The following is a 15,012-nucleotide window of genomic DNA, read 5'->3' as shown; positions in this document are numbered from 1 at the left end:
GGGGTAATGATTGAAGGGTATTGAGATCGAGGAAGAAGGCATGAGTGTAGGGAACGTGTAGTTGAGAGAGGAGGAATTCGAAAGGGGAAAATCTATAAAGAAAATGAACTACGAAATGAAGATTTTTAAATTTTTTTTTTAAAAATTCACAAAATTTTCTTTTTTGCAATTTTGTGAGTGAGATTTAAACCAAAAAAAATTTAATGGTCGAAGTTTAAAAGAACTCAAATGCTGAGGGTGAAATTTTCAATTATGCCTTTTTAAAAACTAATAATCAATATGAATAATTATTTTTATTTGTTATACAAGGGATGAAATTTTTTTTATTTCACAAAAAGGTTGAGATTTATACGACCTCATTATAGTTTTTTATCATATATGTTATTTTTTATCATATATGCTTTTTTAATCTAATATTTAAAATTATCCATAGCCTTCAACTGATAAATCTATAGCCCTCAATCGATAATGGTGCATTTAAATTCATATTTTTCTGCATTAACAATAATGCTCATGCTAATCAAGCTAAGATTCAATTGGCACAAAGAGGTTGAGATTTTAGTATAATGCCTTACATATTTTAAATTTTTAAATACAATTTAATGATATATAATAAAATTTTACTCCTTGTATATATAAGATAATTATTCAATCATTATTATGGCTAAATTAGTTATATATGTCTTTTTTTTCTTTAATTGGGCAAATATGTTATTTTTGAATATTTAGAGAAATAAATTGATTTTGAAAAAAAGTATGAAAATTGCCTCGAATTGAGCGTATTTTCACACATTTTCTCTAAAATTAATTTATTTCCACAAATCTTAAAAAAAACATATATAATTAATTTAGCCCATTATTATACATACACGCAAATTTAATATACTCTAATTTAAAATATCACATTATTAAATTTAAATAAAAAAGTTAACTCAATAAATAATTGTATCTGAAAATTTTAAAAAGTAAATAGACGAAATTTTTGAGAATAAAAATAGTTGAATTAAATTTTAAATATATAAAAGTTATATAGACTTTAAAATCATATTTTAACTTTTAGTTTTGAAGTTTTGAAGGATGAGATTAAATATTAAATTTTCTAAAATATAGAAACTAGTCACACGTTTTTACCTAAAATGTATGAATTCGTAACTTAAAAATAATAGGAAACTTGAAAAGACTAAATTGGTGTTTTATTTAAGGTTAAAATATGCCTAAGTCCTTGTATTCTTCCTTCATTTGAAATTTAAACTTTTATTTTTATTTTTAGCATTTAGTCCTCAAATTTTAAATTTCACAATTCAAGTTCAATTTCAGCACTTTTAAAATTTTCTATTAAATTTATTAATATAGCATTTTAAAATCCTTTTGGTAGCCATATGACAAAAAAATGACGTTATAATTTTGAATTTAGTAGAAGAATTTTGATTGTGTTAACAATTGGACTTACTTTTTAAATTTACAAAAAAAGAAGACTAGAGGGACTAAATTTCATAAATTAAAAATAAAAGATTAAATTCCAAAAATAAGAAGAATAACGAGACTTAGAGCATATTTTAACCTTTATATAAAAGAAATAAGAGATAAAACAACATTTATTACCTAAAGCTTGGAAAGAATTTCCACCTTAGACCTTGAATTTTCTTTCAAATTAAACTCGAAACTTGACAATTTTTTCATTTTAGTCATTGAACATAGATTTTTCAATTTAGCTCCTAAACTTAGATTCTAATAACGCACGATAACGTGACACTGCTATGACACAACCTCAACATATCACACCCCTAACATTTTAATCAAAACTTAAAGGCCAAATTTAAAAAAGATGTTATTTTGAGAAAAAGTTACTAAATTTGTGGGTGGTTAAAGTATGCTATAGGTTCCTGTACTATTCACAATTTTAAAATTTAGTCTTTGTACTTTTACTTTTAAGAATTTAATTCTTTTGCTTTTCAGATTTTAAAATGTAGGTCTAATTGTTAAAATTATTACTTTTTTATTGTTAAATTTATTGGTGTGACATTTTGAAATAAAAAAAAAAAACTTACTTGGTTTAATAGCATTGTAACAAAAAAATTGCCCTTTGGATTTGAATTTTAAAATATGAAAAATAGAAGACTAAATTCATAAAAATAAAGGTATGAGGACTAAATTTTGACATTTCAAAGAGTACAGGTACTTATATTGTAACCTTTGTGGAAATGTTGCTTTCACCCAACAAATAAAAAGGGAAAACAGAATAACAGTCATGCTCACGAACTCAAATAAATAAATAAAATTAAAAATAAAAAGAGAAGAGAAGAGAAAAGATAAAGTAATTTACATTTCTGCAGCAGAATCTCCCTTTCAATTTCCAAGAGTTTTTTGATCCGTAAAATATTTGGAGGTACGTAAGAGCTTTGTAATTGTGGGTTGATCTCGTGGAAGCTTAGGTTAGGGTTTTCTAAGGATCTGTTCAAGAGATCGATCGATTTTCGCGAAATCGATCGATCATGTTATCGAATCATTTTGAAAATGGAATGGATATGGCGAGGCTTGCTTGGTCCCGGCTTCCACATTCAGAAGACGGTGAGCTTGACGGAGTCGGATTATTGAGTACTTCAAGCAATAGGAACGGCGTCGAGAGCCTTGATTACGAAGTTATTGAAAATTACGCCTATCGAGAAGAACAGGTACTACTTTTTTTTAAAAAATTCGTAAAAGAATATGAAAAATACAGCTGATTTTTATGTTTTATGTTATTGAAAATATGTATTTATTTTAATTTAATTTAGGCTCAAAGAGGAAAGCTTTTTGTTGGATATAACGTGGCCGTTAAGTGGTTCTTCGCTTTGCTCATCGGCATCGGTAAGTTATTTGTTTCTTGATTTCGATTCCGCTTAGTTATTTTGGTTTTTAAGGGGGAAAAAAAAGATAATTCAGTTATTTTTGTTTTTTTAGTTTTATTTATTTACTGAATTTTTTAAAGTACTGCTAGCTTAATCTTAGAAAGAATAAAAACGCCAGAACTATATTGGTTGCTTAAGATTCTATGAGAAATAGAATGATTTAGTCTGAAAGGTGATATACTAATCTTAAATTGGATAATTGTTTGGTTAATAAAGATTAGATGATCCAGTATTTGCCCTGCTAAATTAGGAACTTGTCTGTTGCACTGCTTTAAGTGATTCTTTTTATTATTGATAGTTAATTCTTATATCATTTTTACAATCTGGTATTTGGTAGTGTGAATAACATATTTTCTCTTGATTACTTTCAGGTACTGGGTTAGCTGCTGTATTTATCAATATTTCTGTCGAGAACTTTGCTGGATGGAAGTTTGCATTGACTTTTAACATAATACAAAAGTCATATCTGGCTGGGTTTTTAATGTACATCTTAATCAACTTAGCTTTAGTCTTTTCTTCTGTATATATCATCACCCACTTTGCTCCAGCAGCAGCAGGATCTGGTATTCCTGAAATCAAGGGTTATTTGAATGGTAAGTTTATGTTTTTTTCTTTATCTGTTTTGTTCCTATACTCATTAATGAGCCATCCCTAAGTTTTGAATAGGCTGACAGTCCAATTTTCATCTTAACCCTCAGGAATTGATATTCCCGGTATCCTTCTTTTCAGAACTTTAATTGGAAAGGTATGATTATTTTGCCCACATCATGTTGCAACTGAGATTAGCTATGAATTAGTTGTTACATCATAGTTCACAGGTGCTTTTAATAGGAACACTTGAGAAAGATTTTAAAAATCTTATAAATTCAAATTGTGGTTTCAAGGTTTATAAACCCACATCCACACCTTTTAATATCCCACTCTATATCTATTACACTTGCCTTCTTCTCATTGTAATTTACAGATATTTGGAAGTATTGGTTCAGTTGGAGGTGGTTTAGCTCTGGGCAAAGAGGGACCTCTTGTCCATACTGGTGCTTGTATTGCTTCTTTACTTGGACAAGTAAGCACTTAGTTGTAGACTTAGCTGTAGAATTATGCTTATGCCGGTATAATTTCAGCTTAGTTTTCTCTGAAATCTCACAATTTTTTAGTTAAGAAGTGACTTTATTACTGATCTTACATGCTGTTCTTCTTGTTGCCCCTTGCCCCCCTTCCCCACTCTTTTCTCCCCCTTGCCCTTACCTTGAAGAGAGGAGGGTTGATTTTGCCTTACAACCGTTTGTTGGTTTCAGTCTTGGAATGCTATATTAGTGTATTTTAACACTGTATCAATGTTGTTCTGCCTTCAAACTTGAATATTCTTGATGTTGTCTGGCATATCTTCAGAACTTGCAATGCATGCTAAATTTTCTTTTCATGTTCTGTGTTGACTCAGGGTGGATCCACAAAATACCATCTAAGTTCCAGGTGGCTTCAAGGTTTCAAGAGCGATCGGGATCGCCGTGATCTTGTGAGTATAAGAGCAACTAATTGATTGATATTTCTGGACATACTATATAGGAGAATGCCTTTCTGGATTTTCTCTTGTTTCCTGTATAACTGTTAAAAGTGAATCCTCCTAGGGTACAGTTTACTTCCTGACTTCCAAATCATCATATTTTTGTAATGTGTTTCACTATTTATTTTGCGATTCCGGCTGGTTTTGGTTGCTTTAATTGGAACTTATATATTTGATTCTGGTCTATCACTTTTTTCTAATAATGATGGCAATATACCTCTAAATTTTCTAATTTTTTTCAAATTTATGTAATGTCTTGAAAAGGTGACCTGTGGCTGTGCAGCTGGAGTTGCTGCTGCTTTTAGAGCTCCAGTTGGGGGTGTATTATTTGCATTGGAGGAGGTTACATCTTGGTAATGAACTTCTATTCTTACTTGCTGTTTACATATATGCACAAGCATGTTTATGTATGGACTAAATTGTTGTAATTAATTTTCTCGTATTCCCATCTGTATCTTCTGTTATAGTTTTTTGCCATTCATGTGGAAGTGCAGATATAGATCTGTATGGATATATGTTTTGTACCTATGGATATAGCCGCATTCAACTCTAACCTTCATATTTTCTGAACTTTGCTTTTGAAGGTGGAGGAGTCAACTAATGTGGCGTGTCTTTTTCACTTCTGCGGTTGTGGCTGTTGTGGTGCGTGTTGCTATGGGATGGTGTAAAAGTGGAAACTGTGGACATTTTGGTGCTGGTGGCTTTATTATATGGGATATATCAGAGTTAGGATCTTCCTTAAGCTCTTGTATTTTAACTGCTCTAATCTTTTTCTTGGCTTTGGACTTACTGCTTGAAAACTTGTTTTTTCTCTTTCTTTCATCCTTTGTAGTGGTCAAGAGGACTATTCTTTTGAGGAATTATTGCCAATGGCAGTTATTGGAATCATTGGGGGTCTACTAGGTAGAGCTTTTGAATTGCATTTCACATCTGTTCTGATGATCTTGATCTTAGTTTCTTAGTTTGTTAAATATCTTCTATTAATCTTTATTTATTTTTCTATTGAACCCAGGAGCTTTGTTTAACCAACTTACTATTTATGTAACTCGCTGGCGTCGTAATTATTTGCACAAGAAAGGGAATCGAGTTAAGGTGAGGAATTCAAGTAACTGTAGAAACCGCTTGGGTTCTCAATGAGCATATGTAATGTTTTTAACTACCGTTTCCCCCCACTGGTTGTCCAAAAAAAAAAAACATTGCAGATATATGAAGCTTGCCTTATCTCCGTTTTAACGTCAGTTATATCTTTTGGACTACCGCTACTAAGAAACTGCAGTCCATGCCCTGACTCAGATCCTGGCTCTGAAATTGAATGTCCAAGGGCTCCTGGAGCGGATGGGAATTATGTGAATGTAAGATATGCTCATATAAGTTACATACTGTTTATATTAGCTTGATGTGAATGGTGTGCAATATTTTTTCTTACCTTTTCGAGTCACAATGCAGCTTCCCTTTGATAAATGCTTTTTTTGACTAGTTTAAATCTATATGGCTATAATTATTCTGGTTTTTCTTTGCTAATTTATCAGATAAAATTTACTACTAAGAGAATAATTCAAACCTGACTGTGTTTACTGAATGCTGGAGTACAGGAACTGCACCCAGCGATGCCTTAAATTTCCTTTCTTGTTACTTTTGAACCTTAAGCAACTTTTTTGTCAGGTTTTTGTTGAAGATTAGCTCAACTTTCTATTTTCTAACTTAGGGCTGCGCTTCTTTGTTCTTATTTTTGTCTTCTGGAAGCATTTATCTCAAGAGCTATCATTTTCATGTGAAGAAAACCTTTTGTTCTTTAAAATTTTCTTTTCTTGAACGTTTGATTGCTGATTTACATAGCATTTATTTTTCCTCAATATGATTTAATTTGATCTGCAGTTCTACTGCGGTAAGGACAAGGAATACAATGATCTTGCAACTATTTTCTTCAATACTCAGGTCTCTAATCTTTTAAGATTCGTCCTTTCCATTGAAATCTAGTTGCATTGTAGTTTCTATTTTAACAGGTTTTACGTTTTTCACAGGATGATGCCATCAGGAATTTGTTTAGTGCAAAAACAATTCATGAGTTCAGTGCTAAAAGCTTGTTGACATTTTTGGTAGTGCTCTGTAAACTTGTTGACTTCCTTACAAGCATACTGATAATTTATGTTAATACCCTCTTCCTTACAAGTATACAGCTGAACTCATTGGCCAATATTTTTCTGACACTGAAATCATTTGTGGTCTTTTTTTTTCCAAATGATTTATTTCAGGTTATGTTTTACACCTTAGCAGTAGTAACATTTGGTACTGCTGTTCCAGCTGGTCAATTTGTTCCTGGAATAATGATAGGATCAACGTACGGCCGTCTTGTTGGTATTTTCACTGTTAACCATTACAAGAAGCTCAACATTGACGAGGGAACGTAAGTAAATTGTTTGGTTTACTTGTCTGGAGTTTGAAATTTTGAAAATTCGAAGTTGGGTCCAAGTGTCTCCTCCAAAGTAAGCAATAATGATCCATGAGCACTATGAAAATAATTAATTACATTAGTCATAAACAGCTGAAGAAACAAAGCAGAAGTCAAAAGACTGTAATTAGTCAATTTAGTTCCAAAATAAACACTCTTGATTATATGGTGTTTTGTAATTGCCTTTCTACCTTTTGTTAATGAGTCCTAAGAGTCTCACCTTTCTTGTTAAATATCTCGGAATTTCAATGCTAAAGTGCTCTGTAATTTGGTGGACTTGCAGATATGCGCTTTTAGGAGCTGCTTCATTTCTTGGGGGTTCTATGCGTATGACAGTATCTCTGTGTGTCATAATGGTCGAAATCACAAATAACTTGAAACTTTTACCTCTTATTATGCTTGTTCTTCTCATATCTAAGGTATTTATTTGAATAATGTTTACTTTGTCTGATTCTCGCTTAACATGATTTGATAAGTCCTCTCTCTTTTTCCCTTCCAGGCTGTTGGTGATGTTTTCAATGAAGGTTTATATGATGAACAAGCACGATTGAGGGGCATTCCGTTGCTGGAATCAAGACCCAAGTATGTGATGCGGAAAATGACTGCCAGGGAAGCCTGTGGGAACCAGAAGGTTAGTTCATCGACTCTTTTAAATTCTTTCACTGGCGAAGATGAACTCTTTTGTGGTGTTTGGCACAAAAATCATCTCAAATGTAGATATGTGTTATGCGCCTTGGCGTAGGATCTAGTCACAGGTCTAGACGAGAAAGAATTCTTGCTTCGACCTATGATTACTCAAAAGGCAGATTCGTTCTTGACTGAACCCCCTCTCAAAATAACGTTTCTTTTGATAGAATAATTGCTTACCTCTTTATTTCATATTGACAGCCTTTTATAGACTGTTAATGACAAAGGAAATAGTCCTAATTGACATAAAATAAAATTCCTAACTTAGAGTTTATGAAGGAAATAAAAACCTAATATAATAGATAAAATAAGTAAAACTAAAACTCTTAGTAAAACCTGATATATAATAAATAAATAAAACTAAAAACTCCTATTGCAATTAAAGTGTCCATATCATTACTCCCCTTCTTGGAATTGAGCTTGTCCTCAAGCTCAAATTCAAAATAAACTTCAGAACTTATCCAAAATCATCTATCTCATCATCATCTTGCTTGCCTTCAACACCTGGTACTTCTATCCAAAATAACCTTTTACATTTGTGTCCCATGGAATAAGACTCGTCACAATTATAACACAGCCCTTTAGCCCTTCTTTCCGCCATTTCTATTCTTGTCAATCTCTTAATAAATGGTGCAAAAGAACCTGTTTTGCCGTTGTTCCCTGTTGGTTCTATTGTTTGTCCCCCTCCCTTTGCAATGTTCTGAGTTGTTGGAATGATTGAATTGCTGTCAGTGTTTTGGGAAGTTGACCAGTTTAGATTGGTTTGAGATAACATCTTGGAAGAGACTTTTTGTTTATGTTCCAAAGCTCGAGCCATATTCATTGCAACTCCAAGGTTTCCCAGTTGTTGCATCTCAATATCAATTCTAAGTTCCTCTACCAATCCAGCAGTAAAAAGGTTTACTTGTTGTCGAGGTTTAAGATCAGTAGTCCTAGCGAGTAGTGATTGAAATTGGCGTTGATATTCTTCTACCGTCCCAGTTTGTCTCAAGTTTGCAAGTTCCCCCAAGGGGTTATTACTCATAGGTGGCCCAAACCTGATATGACAACACACTCTGAAGCGTTCCCAATCCAAATTTGCCTCCTCTTCTTCGATTTGATCAAACCATAATTGTGTCTCTCCTAAAAGATGGAATGAAGCTAGGCCGACTTTGTCTTCTTCGTTGGTCCGTTGATTGCCAAAAAAATTTTCGCATCTTTTTAAACATCCTAAAAGATCTCTAACCCCATCATAAGTGGGAAATTCCATCTTAGAGTATCGTGGCACCATGCCCTCACCGTGTTGTGAATCTGAATTTCTTTTCTTGCCTCCACTGCTGCCTTGTTCTTCATTATTTTTTTCTGAATCCCCTTTCGTTGTCTTTTGGACCGAAAGAGATAACATCGCCACCTGCTCCTCTAACGCTTGTTGCCTTGTAGCCATTTGTTCCATGAATGCCTCCAACTTGGTTGTCAAAGTTTTTTCGTCACCCATGACAGCTGGCTACGATACCAAATTGTTATGCGCTTTGGCGTAGGATCTAGTCACAGGTCTAGATGAGAAAGAATTCTTGCTTCGACCTATGGTTACTCAAAAGGCAGATTCGTCCTTGACTGAACCCCCTCTCAAAATAACGTTTCTTTTGATAGAGTAATTGCTTACCTCTTTATTTCATATTGACAGCCTTTTATAGACTGTTAATGACAAAGGAAATAGTCCTAATTGATATAAAATAGAATTCCTAACTTAGAGTTTATGAAGGAAATAAAAATCTAATATAGTAGATAAAATAAGTAAAACTAAAACTCTTAGTAAAACCTGATATATAATAAATAAATAAAACTAAAAACTCCTATTGCAATTAAAGTGTCCATATCAATATGATCCAAGTGTTATATGAACAACTATGTTCTTAAAGCAAAGTACAACTTTGATGTGGCTCCTATGATTTGATCCCTAAGCAGTTTGTATTTCTATAGGTTCTTTTGCTTCCTCGGGTTGTAAAGGTTGCAGATGCTGTTTCCATTTTGCGGAGCAATAAACATAACGGCTTTCCTGTAAGCTTAACTTTCATATGCTTGTTTCTCTAAATCAAAACCTGCAATTTTTGAAATTTGTCTAATTTCACCCTACCTAGGTGGTTGATCACACGAGAGATGGAGAACCTCTTGTTATTGGACTTATGCTTCGAAGGTACAACAAAATAATTTATTTTCACTTTTTGATGTTTCGTTCTTCATTTCATAGAGCTGACGGATACTCAAAAGAACTAACTGCTTCATTGTTTTGTAATGCAGTCACCTACTGGTACTTCTTCAATCCAAGATTGATTTCCAGCATAGTCCTTTACCTTCTCATTCCAGAAGCGGATCCGGAGCAATTAGGTGAGTCAGAGTTTGCTGGATTTGAGATTTTTTACTGTCCTTCTGGCTTGCTGTTCAGTTAAGCTTAAGACTAAATGGATCCCATTATTTACAGGCATAATTTCAGTGAATTTGCTAAACCTGTTTCGAGTAAAGGAATATCAATAGATGATATTTATCTTAGTTCAGAGGATTTAGAAATGTACATAGATCTTGCACCATTTTTGAATCCTTCACCGTATGTAGTACCCGAAGATATGTCTTTAACCAAGGTGAGTTTTTCAATTTTAACTCGGATTATTGTGTTTGTTTGCTATAGTAAACACAACTTGTATCTTATAAAGTGTTCAATGTTTGTGACGGTATAGGTCTACAATCTTTTCCGCCAACTAGGATTGAGACACATATTTGTTGTTCCTCGTGCATCTCGAGTGATTGGTGTAATCACTAGAAAGGATCTGCTGATTGAGGAGGTATTTCGAGCTGCATCAATTTTTTGATAAGATTACTTGGGACTGCAATAATTGAACATTAATCTTACCCCATTGCAGGAATCTGAGGATTCAGCTACAATGGAGCTCCAATCAACTAGTGTAAGGTCTCTATGCAGCTTTACTTCTGTTTAGTGATTTAATTTCTGCCATCATGACACTCAGTGACCCATATGGAGGGATTCTAAGTTCGAAAAGGATTTGTCTTGAATTTATCTATCTATATAACTGTGTATGTATGTGTATTTATATATGTATGTGGTTGTGGCAGAGGTCAGCGACATAAGACAAGATTGTTGGAAGAGAATGGTGCAGATGCAGAACGGCCACTTCTGAATGGTCTTTTGGTTCAAAATCAAAGGTAAAAGATCATTAACCTGCTTCATTCTTCTATTCTTTTTTGGTTCTACCATTTGTGTCCCTCATATCATATTCTTTCTTTTTCTACCTAAATTTACCCATGAGTCTCACGGTCTGAAATTTTGTATCATCATATTTATTAAAATGTTATCAAATGAAAGAAAATTGATGTATTTTTGCATTTTTATGTGCTAATGATGGGCTAGTTGTTTTCTTCTACTTTTTTGGTTTAATACTTTTTGGGCACCAATTTTAGGGTTGGATCCCAATGAGATAAATCCACCCAATATTTATTTTTCCTAGTTCACAAAAAAACTGAAATACACTTTTCTAAAAAGGGTTAGAGTCTAGATTTTTAACTCCGAGTTAAAAAGTTAATATGTTACATTTATTTTATATATTTATTTTTAAAACTTTTAAAATTTATATTTTTATATATTTAACTCCACAAGTAAGGCGGGATGAGCTGACGATAAGTGTCATATAGGATAAATGTATAAAAGAAATGAAACATTAATTTTTTTAATTTTACTTGTAGAGTTCAAAGGTTTATTGGCGTGTACTAAATATTAACCTTTAAATTTAACCAATTTCTTAATAGACATAAATATAATTTGGCTTAATTCATTATTTGACTTTTGAAGTTTACTTGTTTTCTTATTTAAGTTTTTTTTTTTTTGTGTTACATTTAGGTATCTAAAGGGTTCTTTTGTTATAGTTTTTAGGGATAATGGCAGAAATTACTCCTGGTACTTTGTCAAATTTTTCAATGTGGTACTTGTACTTTCAATTTATCCAATTTGGTACTTATATTTTTGTTTTTCTCACTTTGGTACTTCATCCAAGACGTGTTTTGACATGTGGACCTGTAATGAAGTGACACTTGGTGATGTGGACCACACAATTTTGAATTGGCAAGTGACTTATTAGAAAATTTCCCTTTTTACTTTTTTGAGGTAAAACCTTTTAATCAAAACATTAATAAATGTTATAACCTAAATTTCTATAATACTTTTTAGAGAACAAAAAATTGCCTTTTTCCTTTCTTTTACAATGACGACGCCACCATCTCTTCCGTCGAATTTGGCGCCGTTCAAAGTGGATGTTGGCAGTGAACAGCCAATCGATAGCACTGGCTTGCTTCCCTCCTTCGTCCTTTTCAAGATATTCACTTTAGATTTCACAAAAGCTTCTCCAAAAGCTATAAAAGGCTACGTTCAAGCCTTGAGATTTCGAAGCCCCGATCTCAGTATTCATATTGGTATAATTCTAGATTAAAGTTTTTGATTGATCCAAGTCCAATTCAATTTAAATCATGCTGACAGTTGATGAAAAAACAAGCAAAAATGTTAAATTTTACATCTTTTGTCAATTTAATTGTGTTATTTTTATTTTAGCTTAATTTGACTCAGAACTTTTTAACAATATTAAAATTTGATCAATTTTTAAAAGAGTCAGAAATGTTTTTAACAAAAATATTGGTTAAACTATTAAATTTTTTTTTAATATAGTAGTTCACATGACAATTTAAATATATTTTTTAACATTTTTATAATTTTTAAATTATTTATTAATGTGATATATAAAAATATATAATAAATTTGGTATTATAAAATTATAAAAATTATAATTTAGAATGTTCAAAACGATACCATTCTAACACAGGATTCTCCACGAATGCCAATATATAATACGGAATTAGTATCTGAATTTTGTCCGCAAAATCTATAGACAAATTGTTAAAATTGTGTTAGCAATTAGCATAAACTCATTTGGATATAAAAGTAAATAATTGAAAGTAATATATATTTATTTCTTTAAATTTTAAATAGGGTAAAATTTATCAGGATGTTTTCTCAATTTAAAAACTCAAATCGAAAATTTTATTTAAAAGATATTATATTTCTTCCCATTGAACTCAACAAAACTTTAATAAATTTTCCTCTTAAGCTATATGTTATTTTTCTGTGTTTATCATGTTAAATTATCTAATTAATTTTGTTTAGTGGTACGACTCAGAATATTTATTATTTAAAGGGAAGTTTATATAATTACTCCTAATATATCGACCCAAGCCATAGTATATTTATTTAATCTCATGCAAAATAAATTGATTATATATTCTGTTTTGTAGTTTAATTTCCCATTGATTGCTATAAAGTATAAAACTAATTTCTAACTACGCAATTTATATTTAAATTTTGTTCCGAATCTAGATGCTATATTTTGTATATATACATATATACTGTTATACACTAGTAGAATCAGATACGTGTTAGATTGCATGACCCTTAGCGAATTAATCTACAGATGATTTACAACTCACCTTATGTGGTGCATCCCTCGCTAAAACCATCTAAGCTTTAACTGTATCATACAATTTTAAGAATACAAAGGTTGAAACAAAATAACCTTTGATGTTGGCAAGGATCACATAATACACACCATGATGACAACTGACCTGTAATAGAACTTATACTTGGTCAACCCATACCGACTCTCCTCCTCACCTAGGTGAACCTACACTTCCACCACTGTTTCCTCCCATTGATAGCTCATATCAACACGTTTCCTTTCCATTGGTAGCTTGTATCAAAACACACACACTCGCGCACACATATATATACACATATATTGAGGGAGATGTTGTCTTACATATATATTGATAATTAGGAGTAAGGGATGAGGTTGCTTGAGATTGAACCCAAAACTGTTATGCCTCACAACATATTACCCTTGCCATTAGGACAAGAGAATATAAAGAAATTCCGCTAATAGAATCTCCACGTGAGACATGGGTTTTTTTATTTATTATTAAATAACTTAATTAATTAATTCTCATGTAATTTTTCAAATAGTGTGACTCGAATTTAAGCGTTCAAATTTTTAGAATTTTAATTTTATTAACACAACCAAGATTTTAGTGACGTCTCAAGTTGAATGAATAATTTATAAGTAAAGATAATTTTTATTTAGCGATAATTTTAGTTGAAAATTTAAGTTAAAATAAATTCAACCTTTTAGCACAAAAATTAAATTTACATTTTGATTAAAATATACCAAATAAAGCTTAATTTGTTGCCCCCTTTTAATAATTTGTTGCCCTTTGCTTTTGTCACAAGCTTAAAAAGAGATGATATAAGATATTAAACATATTTTGAAGTTAAAATATATATATATATATATATATATGTATATGTGCATTAATTGTGCTAATCGTATGATTATATTTAAAATAAATAATGATGTGGCCTAGATATAGAGGATTGGAACCTATGGTTGATACTGGGTGAAATTAAAAATTATTTTAGGATAAAAATAATAAAAATATTAATTTATAACTTTCTAAAATTAAAGGAATTAATAAAAAATTCATTTTCAGGAGAGGGGCAAGGCCATTGTTTACCCCTGGCCCTCTGTTTGTCTTTGGATTGATTATCTATCAAACATTGTGGCACATCCATGTGGTGAAAAAATTATATGTTAATAAATATATTTATTAAAATTTTATATAAAAATCAAATCGTATTATGATTGAATTTTTATTAATTTTGTATAAAAATATAAAAGGATCAAAATACTCTTATAATAATATAACTTGCTTTATATAAAAAAGTATTTTAATAATTTTCTGAGTTAATCTCGTATCGTCAACTCAATCAGAATCTTAAATAAAAGTATTATTAGTAGTGGTAATAGTTTTTTAATTGAAGTTGAGTAGCTTCAACAAGGCTCCAAAACCTTTTTTTAGGTCAATGGCAAAAATTATAATACAAATGAATTGTAATATACTTCATTCTTAAAATACAATTAACATAGAATCTCGTGTGTTGACTTAATGATCAAGATATTCACCGCTTCAAGTGTGGCCTAAATTCGAGTCACGTTAATCACATTTTTATTACGACTTTGCCCTCTTCTTATAATTCACTAAAAAAATACAATTAACATAGCTAATATAATAAATTGATCTATAATGCCAACAAAAGAATTTGTTCCTAAAAAAATATAAATTTTATTTTGGTTTAAATTTTATTACATGCAAGTTTTCTTCAAGTTTATTCTAATTTAGATTTAGATATATTTTAATTATCAATTTGACCGATTGCATACATATTTTTAAATTACAAAGTAATTATCGAACTGTTAGTTTTTATTTAAGTTATTAAATTGAGATGTTTATACATGAGACCTAAAACTCGTACCATTTAAATGATGTATTGGCTAATTCGA

General features: G+C 31.3%; 1 protein-coding gene across 9 annotated transcripts; it reads left to right on the top strand.

Annotated features, from left to right (window-relative positions):
• The first annotated feature begins 2,212 nt into the window (after window positions 1-2,212).
• LOC108483441 (chloride channel protein CLC-d-like) lies at window positions 2,213-11,713 on the top strand. 9 transcript variants are annotated; one of them, XR_001871076.2, is made up of 24 exons: window positions 2,220-2,672; window positions 2,775-2,847; window positions 3,260-3,481; window positions 3,587-3,633; window positions 3,853-3,951; window positions 4,327-4,401; window positions 4,714-4,802; window positions 5,034-5,174; window positions 5,282-5,352; window positions 5,462-5,541; window positions 5,652-5,801; window positions 6,325-6,384; window positions 6,471-6,545; window positions 6,702-6,853; window positions 7,182-7,317; window positions 7,398-7,529; window positions 9,545-9,622; window positions 9,703-9,758; window positions 9,863-9,949; window positions 10,044-10,200; window positions 10,297-10,401; window positions 10,480-10,521; window positions 10,691-10,780; window positions 11,626-11,713. XR_001871076.2 is itself a non-coding variant. In XM_017786839.2 (24 exons), exons 1-24 carry the CDS (start codon window positions 2,493-2,495, stop codon window positions 11,657-11,659), a joined length of 2,436 nt encoding a protein of 811 aa, XP_017642328.1. In that variant the 5' UTR covers window positions 2,220-2,492; the 3' UTR covers window positions 11,660-11,713. The 9 variants fall into 9 exon arrangements, 5 of the variants coding, with proteins under 5 accessions (XP_017642330.1, XP_017642328.1, XP_017642327.1 ...); XR_001871077.2 differs by having other exon boundaries at window positions 11,505-11,713; XR_001871075.2 differs by having other exon boundaries at window positions 11,498-11,713.
• Window positions 11,714-15,012: the final 3,299 nt, after the last annotated feature.

Source organism: Gossypium arboreum, chromosome 1, assembly GCF_025698485.1.
Source record: "Gossypium arboreum isolate Shixiya-1 chromosome 1, ASM2569848v2, whole genome shotgun sequence".
NCBI lineage: Eukaryota > Viridiplantae > Streptophyta > Magnoliopsida > Malvales > Malvaceae > Gossypium > Gossypium arboreum.
Note: the sequence above shows the minus strand (reverse complement) of the source record. Positions and strands in the feature narration are given on the sequence as shown.